The 16,275-nt window shown below is 35.7% G+C and overlaps 1 protein-coding gene across 10 annotated transcripts in view; it reads left to right on the plus strand.

The window, feature by feature from the left end:
- PRR16 (proline rich 16) overlaps positions 1-16,275 on the plus strand; it is a 211,032-nt gene that overhangs the window by 128,506 nt on the left and 66,251 nt on the right. For 2 of the 10 annotated variants that reach the window (XM_012448492.2, XM_012448475.2), the window contains exons 1-2: positions 12,369-12,444; positions 15,583-15,680. The exons of 5 other annotated variants lie outside the window; for them this stretch is intronic. Coding sequence is in view for 1 of the 5 variants with exons in the window: in XM_012448468.2 (XP_012303891.2) it covers positions 12,361-12,444 (84 nt within the window). In the remaining 4 variants the exon portion in view is untranslated. Of the gene's footprint in view, positions 1-12,333; positions 12,445-15,582; positions 15,681-16,275 lie in introns of those variants that run through there. 3 more of the 10 variants (XM_064366215.1, XM_012448483.2, XM_012448468.2) reach the window with 2 other exon arrangements.

Below are 16,275 nucleotides of genomic sequence, written 5' to 3' on the forward strand. Positions count from 1 at the left end.
GTCATTTGCCTATTTTTTTAGTGGTGTTTGTTTTTTACTTAATTTGTTGAAGTTTCATATAGATGTTGATTATTAGACCTTTGTCAGATGCATAATTTGAGTATATTTTCCCCATTTGATACATTAACTATTTACTCTGTTGATAGTTTCTTTGCTGTGTAGAGGCTCTTTCGTTTTATGAAGTCCCACTTATTAATTTTTGTTTTTGTTGCGAATGTTTTTGGAGTCTTTTTCATGAAATCTTTGTAAAATCTTGTGTTTACAATGGTGCTTCCTAGGTTTTCTTGTAGAGTTTTTATAGCGTGAGGCCTTACAATTAAGTTTTTAATCCATTTTAAGTTGATTTTTGTATATGATTTAAGGAAGGGGTCCAGTTTCAATCTTCCACATAAAACTAGCCAGTTATCCCAGCACTGTTTGTTGAATAGGGAGCCCCTTCCTCATTCCTTGTTATTGTCAACTTTGTCAAAGGTCAGATGGTTGTAGGTGAGTGGCTTTGTTTCTGGGTTCTGTAACCTGTTCCATTGATCTAGGTGTTTGTTTTCATACTTTTTGCTTAAGATTGATTTGGGTTCCCCAGGCTGTTTTTTAGTTCAGTATGAATTTTTAAATAGTTTTTACTAATTCTGTGAAAAATGATGTTGGTGTTTTGATAGGAATACCATTGAATCTGTAAATTACATTGGGCAGTATGTCTATTTTAACAATATTGATTTTTCTATCCATAACCTGGAATGTTTTTTCATTTGTTATCATGTCTGATTCTTTTACTAGTGTTTTGCAATTCTTGTTCTAGAGATCTTTCACTTCCCTAGTTAGTTATATTCCTAGGTCTCTTGTTCTTTTCATGGCTGTTATGAATGGGATTGCATTCTTGATTTGACTCTCAGCTTGAATATTATTAGCTTGAAAAATCAGTGTAGAAATATTACTGATTTTTGTACATTGATTTTGTATTATGAAACTTTACTGAAATTGTTTATCATTTCCAGTTCCCTTTTGGCAAAGTCTTTAGGATTTTCTAAGTATAGAATTATATTATTAGCAAAGAGAGATTGCTTGACTTCCTCTTTTCCTATTTGACTGCTATTCATTTCTTTCTCTTGTCTGATAGCTCTGGCTAGACCTTCCTATACTATGCTGAATAGGAGTGTGAGAATGGCGTTCTTGTATTGTGCTGTTTTTCAAGAGAAATGCTTCAGCTTTTGCCCATTGATTATGATGTTGGCTATGGATTTGTCATAGATGACTCATTATTATCAAAGGTATGTTTCTTTGATGCCTAGTTTCTTGAGGGTTTTTAACATGAACAGATGCCAAATTTTATGAACACCATTTCTGAGTCTATTCTGTTGATCATGTGGTTTATGTTTTTAGTTCTGTTTATGTGATAAATTACATTAACCGATTTGCATATGTCAAACGAACCCTGCGTCCCAGGGATAAAGCCTACTTGATCATGGTGAATTAGCTTTTGGATGTACCATTGGAGTGAGTTTGCTAGTATTTTGTTGAGAATGTGGCATCTATGTTCATCAGGAATATTGCCCTGCAGTTTCCATTTTTGTTGTGTCTCTGCCAGGTTTTGGTATCAGAATGATAATGGCCTCACAGAGTGAGATGTGGAGGAGTTTCTTCTCCTTGATTTTTTGGAACAATTTCAGGATAGTTGGTACCAGCTCTTTCTTGCATGTTTGTTTGTATTTTCTGTGAATTTCTTTGGTCCAGGGCATTTCCTGGTTGGTAGGTTTTGTATTACACATACAATTTGGCACTCATAATTGATCTGTTCAGGATTTTCATTTCTTCCTGTTTCAGACTTGGGAGATTATATGTTTATAGGAATTTATTCATTTCTTCTAGATTTTCTACTTCATCTGCATAGAGGTGTTCATATTAGTCTCTTATGGCTTTTTGTGTTTCTGAGGGATTAGTGTTAATGTCACCTTTGCCATTTCTGATTGTATTTGTTTGAATCTTCTCTCTTCCTTTATCATCCTAGCTAGCAGTTTATCAATCTCGTTTATTCTTTTGAAGAACCAACATTTGTTTCATTGATCTTTTATATGGATTTTCTTGTCTCAATTTTATTCAGTTCAGGTCTGAGTTTGGTAATTTCTTTACTTCTGTTAGCTTTTGGGTTGGTTCACTCTTGTTTCTCTAGTTCCTTTAGGTGTGATGTTAGGTAGGTAACTTGATAACTTTCTAAATTCTTGATGTAGGTTAGTACAATATACTTTCCTTGTAACACTGCTTTAGCTGTGTACCAGAGATTCTGGCATGTTGTGTCTTTGTTTTAATTAGTTTCAAAGAATTTTTATTTCTGTCTTAATTTCATTCAGGAGCAGGTTGTTTAGTTTCAATGTAATTATATTGTTTTGAGAGATACTATTGTTCTTGGTTTCTGTTTTTATTGTGCTGTAGTCTAAGAGTGTGCTTGGAATGATTTTGGTTTTATTGAATGTGTAGAGAATTGCTTTGTGGCTGAGTGAGTGGTCAATCTTAGAATATGTGCCATGTGAAGATGAAAAGAATGTCCACTCTGTTGTTGTTGAGTGTAGTATATAGATGTCTTTTAGGTCCATTTGTTCAAATGTTGAGTTTAGGTCCAGAATATTTTTGTTGATTTTTTTTCTTCCAGGATTTGTCTAACACTGTTAGTTGGGTTTGAAGTCTTTCACTGTTATTTTGTGGTCATCTAATTCTCTGTAGGTCTCAAAGAACTTGTTCAGTGAGTCTAGATACTCCTGTGTTGGGGACATATATATTTAGGAAACTTAAGCCTTCTTTTTGAATTAAACCCTTTGTTACTATGTAATGTTCTTCCTTGTCCTTTTTGATCATTGATTTAGTTTATTTTGTCTGAAATAAGAATAGCAACCCCTGTCCTTTTTTGTTTTCCATTTACTTGATAGATTTTTCTCTATTCCTTTATTTTGAGACTATGGGAGTCATTGAATATGATATGGGTTTATCAAAGACAGTGTACAGTGGGTCTTACTTCTTTATTCCACTTGCCACTCAATGCCTTTTGACTGAAGCGTTTAGTCTATTTACATGCAAGTTCAATATTGATATGTGAGGATTTGATCCTGTCATCATGTTGTAAGTTGGTTATTATGTAGCTTTGATTGTATAGTTGCTTTATAGTGTCAGTGGGCTACATACTTAAATTCGTTTTTGTGGAAGAAGTTTCTCTGTTTATCCCTTCCAGGGCTCTTGTGAGGCAGATAAGGTTATAATCAATTACTTTAGCATTTACTTATCTGAAATCTATTTTATTTCCCTTTCACTTATGTAGCTTAGTTTGGTGGATATGAAGTTCTTCCTTGGAATGTCTTTTCTTTAAGGATGCTGAATAAAGGCTCCAAATCTCTTCTAGCTAGTAAGGTTTCTCCTGAAAAATTCACTGTTAGGCCAATGTCATTCCCTTTGTGTATAACCTATCATTTCTCTGTAGCTGCCTCTAAGATTTTTTGTTGTTGCTCATATTGACCTTGGACAATCTGATGACTATATACATTGGGGATGGTTGTTTTGTATAGTATCTCACAGGCATTCTCTGAATTTCTTGAATTTGCATGCCAGTCTCTCTAGCAAGGTTAGGGAAATTTTTGTGGTTTTTGTGGACAGTATTCTCAAATATGTTTTCCAATTTGCTTGTTCTCTTTCCATCTCTTTCAGGAATCTCAATGAGTCATAGGTTTGGTCTCTTCAGGTAATCCTGTATTTCTTGGAGGTTTGTTCATTTTTAATTTTTTTTTCAATTTTTGCCTACTTGAGTTGATTCATAGGAAAGTCTTTGAGTTCTTTCCTCAGCTTAGTCTCTTAATGCTTCAAATTGCATTATTAAATTCCTATAGTGAAATTTTTATTTCCACAATTTCAGTTTCGTTTTTTCTTAAAATGTCTATGTTGTCTTTCAACTCTTGAATTGTTTTATTGATTTCTTTTGATTGGGTTTAAACTTTGTCCTGTATCTTGTTGAGCTTCCTTGTTATCTAGACTGTGAATTCTACACCTGCCATTGCTGCCATTTCTGTCTGGTTGAGAATTATTGCTGCAGAGCTAGTGTGGTCATGTGCAGGTTAAAAGATACTCTGGATTTTAGAGTTGTCAGAATTCTTATGCTGGCTCTTTCTACTCTGTGTGAACTGATCTACCTTTAATCTTTGAAGTTTTTTGGATGGGGCTTTTTGCTTTTATATTCTTTGATGGACTTTAGGGTTTGATTGTGATATAAGTTGGGTTTAGTTTATTGGCTTCATTTCTGTATGCTTTCCAGGGCCAAGGCTTAGCTAAGCACTCCTGGGCTGCATGCTCTTATCCTGGCAGGCCAGGACCAGGAATGTAGCTTTGTTCTCTGGCCTCTGGAGGTAAGCATCTGCTGTGCTTAGCAGAGTGGCATGCATTCACCAATGGGTACATTTTACTGTCTCAAATAACTTATTGAAACAATTAAATTGGGAACCACTATTTACAGGTTTCAATGAGGTACCTACAAAAAAAAAATTCACTGATACTTAAAATCTCTACATGCAAAAATCTAATAGAATAAAATGATCTTCCTTTCCAAATGGATCCATAAAGGGCTGCCCACATTTTGGAAATTATTTGGATTTTTGCATTGCTAAATATCTATAGCCAATAATACATAATGTTAGGTAAGGGAAACTATGGCATACCACAGTTGTTTTAAGACATTGGCAACAACACTGAAATGGGCTGCCACCAAAAGCACTCCAGCCAGTCCGTGGAGGACCACAGAGGAGTATGTTGTGGTCAGGCGGCTGCAGGCTAGTGTACACAACAGGAGATAGGGGGGATGCAGGTGAGTGTACAATGCTGAGGCAGTTGTGGGTACATTTGTGTTGGTGGTGCGGCAGCGGGGCATGTGCACACTGAATGCTGGTGGGACAGCCATGGGCATGTGTGTGCTGGCATGGGTAGAATTTCAAAGAAACTGCAGATGTTTCTTATGTCCATCCGTAACTCTTGACGTGATTGTCATTTTCTGTTTTCCAGGATGTACCAGCATCCTTTCTACACATCTCCCAGTACCTACAGGTAACAGGGCAACAGAGGCTGTGATGGAGCCTCCTCAGGACTCTCAGAGCTGAGTAGACAAAGCAGTAGGAATCCAATTACATGGCTTTTTGACTATTTCACTTACATAAAAGAAATTTCCCACACATTAGTCATTTATATTTCGAATATGTATTTTTTAATCACATTGACTTATCACCTGCATATTCATATGTTTTTTATATTGACTTTTTAATTTAAGTATATTTCTTTGGAAATTCAAGTAGGCAATTGTCGAATATATATCTTAGTTTATTTTTTTTAAAGAGAGACTATCTCTTTTTACCTCTTACTGAAAAGTGAAGAGATCTTAGTGTTTCTTTTCTATATACTCTGTTTCACATTCAATGATATTATGTGAAATATGATCATTGTTTTTATCTTGTCAGCTCTAAATGGAAGAAACTAAAATGAACTCCTCTTACGCTTTTCTGTTTTGGAGATAAATATTTAGTTTCTTTGAGATATTTTATTATATAAAGATGATTTAATTTGAGACTTACAGAGATTCATAGGTACCGATGGAGTTGGGTCCCAGAGTTGTGCTGTGAATGTGGGTGCTGCAGTAGGGACCCTTGATCTGTGCTTCATTAGAATCTTGTATCATCTCCATGGTTGATCTTGGTTTCAGAGTCTTTTCTACCATCTGCTTCACAAGGATAGCAATTTCCTACCAGATCTTCCCCACTGCTCAAAGCATACTAAGAAAGATTTTCATTAACTTTTAAAACATATTATCATTATTTTTTTTGTTTTGGTGGTTCTTTTGTTTTTCTAGAGATGATTACCATGTGTGTTTGTGTAAGTGTTTCAATTCTGGTAAACTCATTTTTGATAAAAACAAGATGAATCTGATATACCTGACACATTGTAAGACATTCTCATCCTTCTTTATTTTCTCTCCCCTTGTAAATAAAGAAATAAATCAATAGTAGAAACCTTATATCTAGAGTTCTACTTTTTTATGTCTTTGAATCATGACTTTCTCCAATTTATCCATCTAGTAGGTATCAAATATAGGAGATGCCATGCTGGAGTCAAAGGTATGCAGGCAATGAAAATAATTTGGTTGCATGTTCATGGATTTCAGCATCTTAAGTTCACCAAGAAAAGGGGAGCATATTTTGGTAGAAGCCCCTCCCTTATGTGTCCTGAAAAAATACCCAGCACTTAGTTTTGAATTTAAATTGATAAGAAGTGAAATCAAGAGATCTGGTAGCACAAGAATGGAGTAAAATTTTACATTCCCTACATAATAGCCATGGTTTCTTTGCTCTTAGACTTTTTAAATGAACCTAGGCTTGAAGTAAAAATAGCATGCTAATTATGCAAAACTGATTTATTAGACTAGGTCCCTGACCAGATTGATGTCACAGATGTCTTTTTATGTAGGAATGTTGAAACTAGCACTGGTATTCAGAATTTAATTTGATTACATTAGTTTTCAACATAAGAGGCAGAAGTGAGTAATACAAAACTATCCAACTAATGGAAAAATAAAAGAAAAATATAGACATGTTCACAAGATGACTGCTTGTTTACTGTTTAACAGTCCAAATTTTGCAAGTACTTTAATAGTTAGAAAAGAAAGGCTAGAGTTCTTATTTGTGACTTAATATACTGAATAAATGATTTAAATCTATTCATAATAGGAATTTTTCTATTATGCTAGATTTTTTCTAACTTATTTTCAATTATAGAATTATTTTTCTCTTAAAAAGTGTATTGCAACCATCATTAGATCTTGTTAATTCCCTAGATGATGTTTCATCTCTCATTGCTTTTCTTTCTTCCTGCCATGATCCAGGTTCTATTTGTATTTTGACGTATAGAAAATAGTCTGGGATTAACCTATTTCTGGTGGATTTCTGGAATATAAACTGGAGTCTTCATTTCCTTTGTACTTCTTTCAGAATATGAAAGGTGTTCCAAAGAGGGTTTCTTCTTACAGTCTTAGTATTCTGTTAAGAAAATTAACCCTTGGAACTCTTCAAAAGAGAGTGGATTATTAATCCTAAAATGATCATATCATCAAAAAACGTTTTCTTTCATAAGAAGAGATATTCTTTTTTTCAACAACTTTATTCAGATATATTTCACATACTCTGCAATTCACTTATTTGTACAATTCAGTTGTTTTTGGTATATTGCATCATTAATATTAAAAATTATGTTTAGATATATACAAGTAATATTTGACATCTTGTCCATTTTTAAATGTACCATTCAGTGGCATCATTTACATTTACAGTACTATGCAACCATCATTATTATCTATTTCCTAACCTTTTTCATCACCCCAGACAAAAACTCTGTAATCATTAAATAATGACTCCTCACTTCTCTCTCTCTAGAACCCCTGGTTACCTCTAATCTAATATATATATTTCTTTTTAAGGAGGAATATTCTTCATTGAATTGTTTACTTAGCTTTTCTTTTCAAATTGTTTAAGGTCGTTGCCAAATTATTATAGAAACAGAAATGATCTCAAGATGAACAGCCATTTAGCTAAGCTTTTAGATAATGTAGAGTTTCTAAGTAATATTAAAATAAAATAATGCATATCTTATCACATTATTTTCTGCTTTCTCTAGGTGAAATGTGAAACACGTATACATTGTTAAAAAATGTTCATTTGAGAATTTGATATGTGTGGGTGACATTGTATATATTCCACATTACTCATGCAATTAGAAGAAATATAAACATGTAATTTTTAATATCTGGAAATCATCACTTCATTTTCTTTCACATTTCTCTGGACTGTATCTGGAATAATAATAGTCTAAACTTAGAGGAAAGCAGCCACAATGTCAGTTCTGTTCCCATGGTCCCAGAATTACTTTTTGCACTGCACTTAGCTTCCCAAATTCTCAGGCACCTCCTGAAGTGCTAGTATCTTTGGTTTTGAGACTTGTCGTCCTGCTCTGCCTATATTTCATAAATAAGAATGTTTATCTCCAGGCAGTTCTGCCACAGTCTAATCCCACATATGTATGGCACCCTTCACAGGCTCACTGAGCACCTACACCATTATCCTGATAAGGCAGGTGCAAAAGCAATTCATTCCCTTTGTGGTGGAGGGAGGTATTCTTCATTGCTGTTCATCTGTTTGCTAGCACCAGTTGAATACATTCTCTTGCTCTACAGAAGTAACTGGTCCAAAATTAAATACTTCCTTGAAATGTTGTCTATCAAAACTGCACTCTTTCTTTAGACTCTGAATGCCTAATGTGACAGCATGGGTTTTTAGTTTTCAGGCAATATTAATAAGACTTTAAATAAAACTTAAAGCTAAAATTAGCTTCAATACATACTGATATGGTTTGGCTATGTCCCCACCCAAATTTCAACTTAAATTGCATCTTGCAGAATTCCCCCATCTTGTGGGAGGGATCCAGGGGGTGGTAAGTGAATCATAGGGGCCAGTCTTTCCCATGCTATTCTCATGATAGTGAATAAGTCTCATGAGATCTGATGGGTTTATCAAGGGTTTCTACTTTTGCTTCTTCCTCATTTTCTCTTGCCACCACTATGTAAGAAGTGTCTTTCACCTCCCTCCATGATTCTGAGACCTCCCTGGCCACGTAGAACTGTAAGTTCAATTAAACCTCTTTTTATCCCCAGTCTTGGGTATGTCTTTATCAGCACCATGAAAACAGACTAACACAGTAAATTGGTACCAGTAGAGTGGGGCATTGCTGAAAAGATACTTGAAAATGTGGAAGTGACTTTGAAACTAGGTAATAGGCAGAGAGGTTGGAACAGTAGGGAGGCTCAGAAGAAGACAGGAAAATGTGAGAAAGTTTGGAACTTCCTAGAAACTTGTTGAATGACTTTGCCCAAAATGCTGATAGCGATTTTGACAATAAAATACAGGCTGAGGTGGTCTCAGATGGAGTTGAGGGACTTGCTGGGAACTGGAACAAAGGTGACTCTTGTTATGTTTTAGCAAAAAGACTGGTGGCATTTTACTCTGCCCTAGAGATTTGTGGAACTTTGAAATTGAGAGAGATAATTTAGGGTATCTGGTGGAAGAAATTTCTAAGAAGCAAAGCGTTCATGTTTTGTGAATTGGGTGCCCTTAAAGGCATTCAGGTTTTTGTTTGTTTGTTTTTGTTTTTGTTTTGATAGGGAGTCTTGGTCTGTCGTCCAGGTTAGAGTGCAGCAATCTCTGCCTCCCAGGTTCAAGCAATTCTGCTTCAGCCTCCCAAGTAGCTGGGACTACAGGTGGGCACCGCCAAGCCCAGCTAATTTTTTTCTTTTTTTCTATTTTTAGTAGAGACGGTTTCACCGTGTTGGCCAGGATGGTCTTGATATCCTGACCTCGTGATCCACTTGCCTTGGCTTCCCAAAGTGCTGAGATTACAAGCGTGAGCCATTGTGCCTGCCCAGGCATTCAGTTTTATAAAGGAGCAGAGCATTGAAGTATGGAAAATTTGTAGCCTATGTGATAGAAAAGAAAAACCCATTTTCTGGGTAGAAATTCAAGCCAGCTGCAGAAATTTGCATATGTAACAAGCAACCTAATGTTAATCCCCAAGACCCTGGGGAAAACGTCTCCAGACCATGTCAGAGAACTTCACGGCAGCCCCTCCCATCACAGTCCTGGAGGCCCAGGTAGAAAAAGTGATTTTGTGGGCCAGGCTTAGGGTCCCCTTGCTGTGTGCAGTCTAGGGACTTGGTGCCCTGTGTTCCAGCTGCTCTAACCTTGGTTGAAAGGGACCAACATGCAGCTCAAGCTGTGGCTTCAGAGGGTGGAAGCCCCAAACCTTGGCAGCTTCCATGTGGTGTTGAGCCTGTGAGTGCACAGAAGTCAAGAATTGGGATTTGGAACCTCTGCCTAGATTTCATAAGATGTATGGAAACACCTGAATGCTCAGGAAAGTTTGCTGTAGGGGCAGGACCGTCATGGAGAACATCTGCTATGGCAGTGTAGAAGGAAAATGTGGAGTTGGAGCCCCCCAAACAGAGTTCCTACTGGGGCACTGCCTAGTGGAACTGTGAGAGGAGGGCCACTGTTCTCGAAACCCCAGAATGGTAGATCCATCGACAGCTTGCACTGCACTGTGCACCTGGAAAAGGTGCAGACACTCGACACCAGCCTATGAAAACAGCCAGGATGGAGGCTGTACCCTGCAAAGCCATAGGAACAGAGCTCCCCAGGACCATGGAAACCCATCTCTGTGATCTGGATGTGAGACCTGGAGTCAAAGGAAATTTAACTGCTCCTCTAGATTTCGAACTTGCACAGCCCTGTAACCCCTTTGTTTTGGCCAATCTCTCCCATTTGGAATGGCTTTATTTATCCAATACCTGTACTTCCACTGTTTCTAGAAAGTACCTAGCTTGCTTTTGATTTTACAGGCTCATAGGCAGAAGGGACTTGCCTTGTCTCAGATGAGACTTGGGACTGTGGACTTTTGGGTTAATGCTGAAATGAGTTAAGACTTTGTGGGACTGTTAGGAAGGCATGATTGGTTTTGAAATGTGAGGACATGAGATTTGGAGGGGCCAGGAGTGGAATGACATAGTTTGGCTGTGTTTCCCCCCAAATCTCAACTTTAATTGTAACTCCCAGAATTCCCCCATGTTGTGGGAGGGACCCAAGGGAAGGCAATTGAATCATGGGGACCAGTTTTCCCATGCTATGCTTGTGATAGTTAATAAGTCTCATGAGATCTGATACGCTTATCAGGGGTTTCTGCTTTTGCTTATACCTCATTGTCACTTGCCACCACCATGTATGATAAAGTCTTTTGTGTTCCACCATGATTCTGAGGGCTCCTCAGCCATGTAGAACTGTAAGTCCAATTAAATCTCTTTCTCTTCTCAGTCTTGGGAATGTCTTTATCAGCAGTGTGAAAGTAGACTAATACACATACATATTATTTGATTTGATTCTTTTCGAAGATATACTATTTTGTATTCTAAAATGCTAATAAATGTAATTCTTTTTGTTGCATTATTTAGTGAAATATATATATAATATTACTTTCACAAATCATTAAAGTTCTTAATATAATATTAGTATTAATGCATGTATTCCCTTGAGACTTGGCACTCAAATGGCATGATCATATTTTAATTCTTAAAACTCACATTTTTATTTTACTAATATGATGGATTAATAAAGAAGTCACTCACTCTGTGCTATTTTCTGTAACTCAAACATTTATTGGGCAAAGACAAATAAGCATGAGGTATACTTTTGAAAGATTATGAGCAAAGAGTACAGTTGACAGTTCACAGAAATTGAAGAAACTTATAATTCAAGTATTTACCCATGAGTTTATACATGAAACATGGCTATAGTGTCTAAGTAAAGTGAAAGAAACCAAGCAGTTAAGCATGAATTTTAAAACAAGAGTCATGTTTGTTACTTAACTGCTGATTTTCTGAATAATCATAGAATATATCATTACAACTAATATTGGTATTTTATAAATGAGAAACACTAGATTTTATAGTCATATTTTATCATTACCTTCTTCATAACTTCAGTGGAAATAAAATTTAAAGGTTTATAAATTTTTTTCTGTTTACATTCTTTTAAATCTTACTATGTATTATTTTGTTGTAGAAAGTCATGCTTTGTATTTTCAATAATTATTTAAGCATATTACTAAGATTTGTTTCTTAAACTCCACAAAAACATTATCAAATAACTTACATGTAGGCTTCCATTTGGGAAAAAAATAACTAAAACATAATAAAAAATTTTAATATTTTATTTAATTCATATTATTAGTTTACATATATGATCTATCATATAATTAAATCCAGTTTTAAGCATTTATATTGTAAGCTTTTCTTGGGTCTTCTGTGCAATTCAACAGCATAGTTATATTCTAATGCTTTTTAAATACTTTTCCTTTAAGGCATGAACACATCATTTAGGTGATGGCCACTAAAAATGAGACTGAATCCTTCTTTTTAATTCTTTATATCCAGGCATATATGTGCCATTTAAGAAATCTGGACTGAGATTCCAAAAGCCCTCTGCTGTTTAGCCTGAGTTGAGCTTTAATTGTGTTTAGCCAGTAAGCAAATCTTTGATTCTCAGAGGATGGTGTTGTAAAGATGAGTAAGAGGTTATCAATTCCCTGAAGGAGCTTTTAATGTAGTCAGTTGGATAATGATTAGCATTTGAATAGAGCTTTCCTTAGTAAAGCACTTTCACACACACAGATTCAACTGGTGAATATTTGTAGCTTGTAGTTGATGGGTGTTTGTTTGATCTCCAGATAAATCTGATGGCTTAATACAGAGACATGAATTTCTTCTATAAACAAACTGTGGCCCTGCTCTTGAGACCTGTTTTACAAATACATGTCACTGAGAATAAAGGAAACAAGGTAATGTGGCAAGTTGAGTATAAAACCTATCATGATTCCTCAAAAACCTATTCAAGTTCTGTCCTCATACTGTGGGCTTTTTTGTGTCTTCTTATTGAAAGAATAAGCAAATGCTTAGGGTGGAGTTTTTAAAACAGATTTGGGATGTTGATTAATTCTGCACAGACCAAAAATATAAATGCACATTTGTCATGAATTCAGGTTTAGTACACTCCCCTCCAACAAATTCAAATCGTTTTCCGTTATTTTCCAATGGTCAATGCCAAGCCTAAACTTTAGACATTTTCCTTGTAGTATGGATAATGTACTTTGGATAATTGAAAAATACTTTAATGATTTACTTCAAACATTCACCAGATAATTTTCAAGGCTTTTCCACTTTGGTTTGATTAGCCTTGTCTGAAACTCTGTCTAAAATACATGAGAGGAACAGAGGAAGGAATTGTTAGTTGTCAGGAAAGTTCTATTCTGAATAAATTCACAAATTATGGTTGGAATGATTTGGTAATACTTTTTCCACTGTGCATAGCCAGACAATCTCAGCCAACTAGCAGAACAGAATCTATACTGTCAAAATGGAAAAAGTGGTGGCAATTATGAAGCTGGGGATTTTGGCAGTACATGCAGAATTTGGTTCTTTCACTTTGCCATGAGGAGGAACATACAGGCACCAGCTATAGCAGCTTGGTCTGCTGCTGTATTGCCTGGAGAATATCTGATGCTGGAGATTAATTACAAAGCCCAAGTTCTTGGTTCAGAATTCTTCATTCAAAGTGTTCTGAGAACCTCTGTCAGTAAAGATTCTGACATGCTTTGTTACTGCACTGTTCTGTTGACTTTATAGCAGAAAAAATAGCAAACATTTGTAAGCTCTTATGTGCTTTAAAAAGTGTGAAATTCTCGGCCGGGTGTGGTGGCTCATGCCTGTAAATCCAGCACTTTGGGAGGCCAATGTGGGCGAATCAGGAGATCAGGAGTTCAAGACCAGCCTGGCCAACATGGTGAAACCCTGGCTCTACTAAAAATATAAAAAATTAGCTGGGTGTAGTGGTGAGCATATGTAATCCCAGCTACTTGGAAGGCTGAGGCATGAGAATCGCTTGAACCCAGGAGGCGGAGGGTGCAGTGAGCCAAGATCGGGCCACTGCACTCCAGCCTGGGTGACAGTGTGAGAGACTCCATCTTAAAAAATTAAAAAAGTGTGAAATTCTTTCCATATTTTAATTCTTTCCATATATTAACTCTTACATTAACCCTGTGAAGCTAGTACAATTTTTAGCCCTCTTTCAAACATAAAAATACAGAAGTACAGAGAAATAGTCTCCCAGTACCTTGCCTGGGGTTACATAGCTAGTGAGTCTGACTATAGAACCCACACTTTTACCACCGTTCTTTAGTGTCTTGATAGGAAGAACACAATTCAAGAGGAAAATCTATAGTCTCTTCTATAGGCCCTTAGGCTGCCTTCTATGGCTTTTTCTTTAATTTGTTTTTTTTTTCGGGGAGGGGGTGGAGGTGTATACAGGGATATGTAAATTTCTTCTGAAGTATTAATATAGAGAACATATTGTTTACCATTTTTTGCTTTTCTACTTGAGCATTATAACTTTATGATGTTTATTTTTTGTTAATAATGTCAGTATTCATTATAGATTTATAATGAAATATGATTAGAAAATTTGATAGTTCTTGTTTTTGATTATTGATCTTGTTAATTGTTTTAACCATAAAATTAATACTGTATAATAATTAAATAGTGCCTGTAATCTGTATTCATTAGATTATTATTTTTTATTAGTATTTTGGAATCAAATGTCATAATTTATTTGTAATTTAACAGAAGTGTTTTCTATAATCCATGTGTATATAATAAAAATGTGGGTGGGCATTCTGGGCATTTTATTCATTATCACATTCCCCATAACCAGAAGGGTTCCTGGCACCTACTTAATGCTCAGTATTTATGGAATGTATTCATGGGTGAATGAATAATGAAGTTAAATGCCTTGAGCTTATTCAAATGTAGAATTTTGCTTTTCTTTGCTAAATGTTCAAGTTAATGTTGATGAAGAAAGTCAGTAACGTAAGAAGCAGCAAGAAGCTGAGAGTAATGTGCCCTTTCTCAACCCCCACCCTAAACTGATTTTTTTGGAGCTCCTTGAGGAAGAGTACTTTTTCACTCATTTCTGCATTACCAGACCTGACACAGCATACTGCTCTACAAGTAGCTAACAAATAATAAGTCAATAATTCAGCAAACTGGATGCTCTAAGCTCTTATTCCTTTATTCTACCTCGATTGAAGTATTTTGGGAGCATGTAAGGCAGGAATGAGGTGCCACACATTCCAGCAGCAACAGTCTCACATTTCTGAATTGAGTGCAGCCTCACAGGCCAAGGTCCAACTGCCCTCTGGAACTTAAGAGTCCTTATAGTATCAACATCAAGAGATCACTTAGCCTCTGCTTTAATACCTCCTTTGTCATGTAGATTTAGTGTAGTCTTTAGTTCCCATGACCCCAGAATATGTTTCCCTGATGTTGGCTCAGCCCATTGACGTTTTGTTCAACAAGCTTAGGTTTCCTGATGCAAGGCGTCCCTTCAAATATTTGAGGATAACCTTCATTTCCAGAGGCTACTCTATACTACCACACTACTTGAGGTGTTTATATCGGTTTCTGTGATATGCTTGGCTGTCTCTTCTCTTCTGGATAACTGTCCCTAGAGCTGGTCCTAATATGTCCACGTTAATAACTCGTTGGGCTACAATACAGAAACAATATTGAATGATGAGTCAGTGTTAATCTACAGAAAATGTTCAGTTATTTTCTGTTCTCAAAAAGAATAGGTGATCAGTGAATGTTCTTGAAGACTTGATTGATTGACATCAATATTCATAGTTCTTGTTTTTACTCACATATGTGGTCTTTCACATGCATTTTTCCTTCATAGATGTGTTCTTATGTTCACTCTCCTTCTCTTCTATCCATGTGTAATTTCCATCAGTATGTCTTATTCCTTCATGCTGACTAATGCCCCCCACCCAGTCATAACCTCCTGCACCATGTTCAGTTTAGTGTTTTTTGGAAAGTCTAAAGTAAATAAACTATTTTTTAAAGTTTTCTAATTTTTTTAACAGAAGCTCCATTACCTACTCCCACCTCCCCACACGATGAAACAGGGAAACAGTGCTGCAGGCATACAGTGACAATAGGACATCAGGAAATGCCCAAGAAGGTCAGCCCCACCTTAACATGATGTTTTCAGGAATTTGGACAGCACATACCAGCATTTCTAAGAAACATGCAAGACCAATATATCATTTATAATCAAAATATATGTAAGAGTTGCAATTAACAATTAAGTCTCTTTGAATATTAAAGTTATCAAATTATGACTATGAATAATGTGATTAACACAACACTATCATCATAAATGGTCATATTTTTAGTCTATGTTCTATGCTTAAATTCCACAAAAGGAAATAAGTATAATGATATCATGAATTGCAGCAATGTCTTCTTTTAAGGCTCCAAAAATATTTTAAGGAACATTTGTGGTTTGTTCTAAATTGCAAGATTTAACTTCCAAGGTATCAGAATTGATGAGGTCATATTAGAATATTCACACTTTTTATTAACAAAACCAATTTACATTTTTATATTTTCTCTTTATATATGTCAATTGTAAGAAATTAATTTTGATCATTAAAAACAATAACATTTTATAAAAGATATAATTTAAAATCAAATATTAAGCCAATAGTCTTTTTTTAAAGATTGGTTTATGGAGCACAGAATTCATTCATAAGAAGCATATTCATAACATAATC

The sequence above is a fragment of the Aotus nancymaae genome, unplaced genomic scaffold (assembly GCF_030222135.1).
Source record: "Aotus nancymaae isolate 86718 unplaced genomic scaffold, 86718_ANA_hifiasm-v0.15.2.pri h1tg000064l_0, whole genome shotgun sequence".
Taxonomy (NCBI): Eukaryota; Metazoa; Chordata; class Mammalia; order Primates; family Aotidae; genus Aotus; species Aotus nancymaae.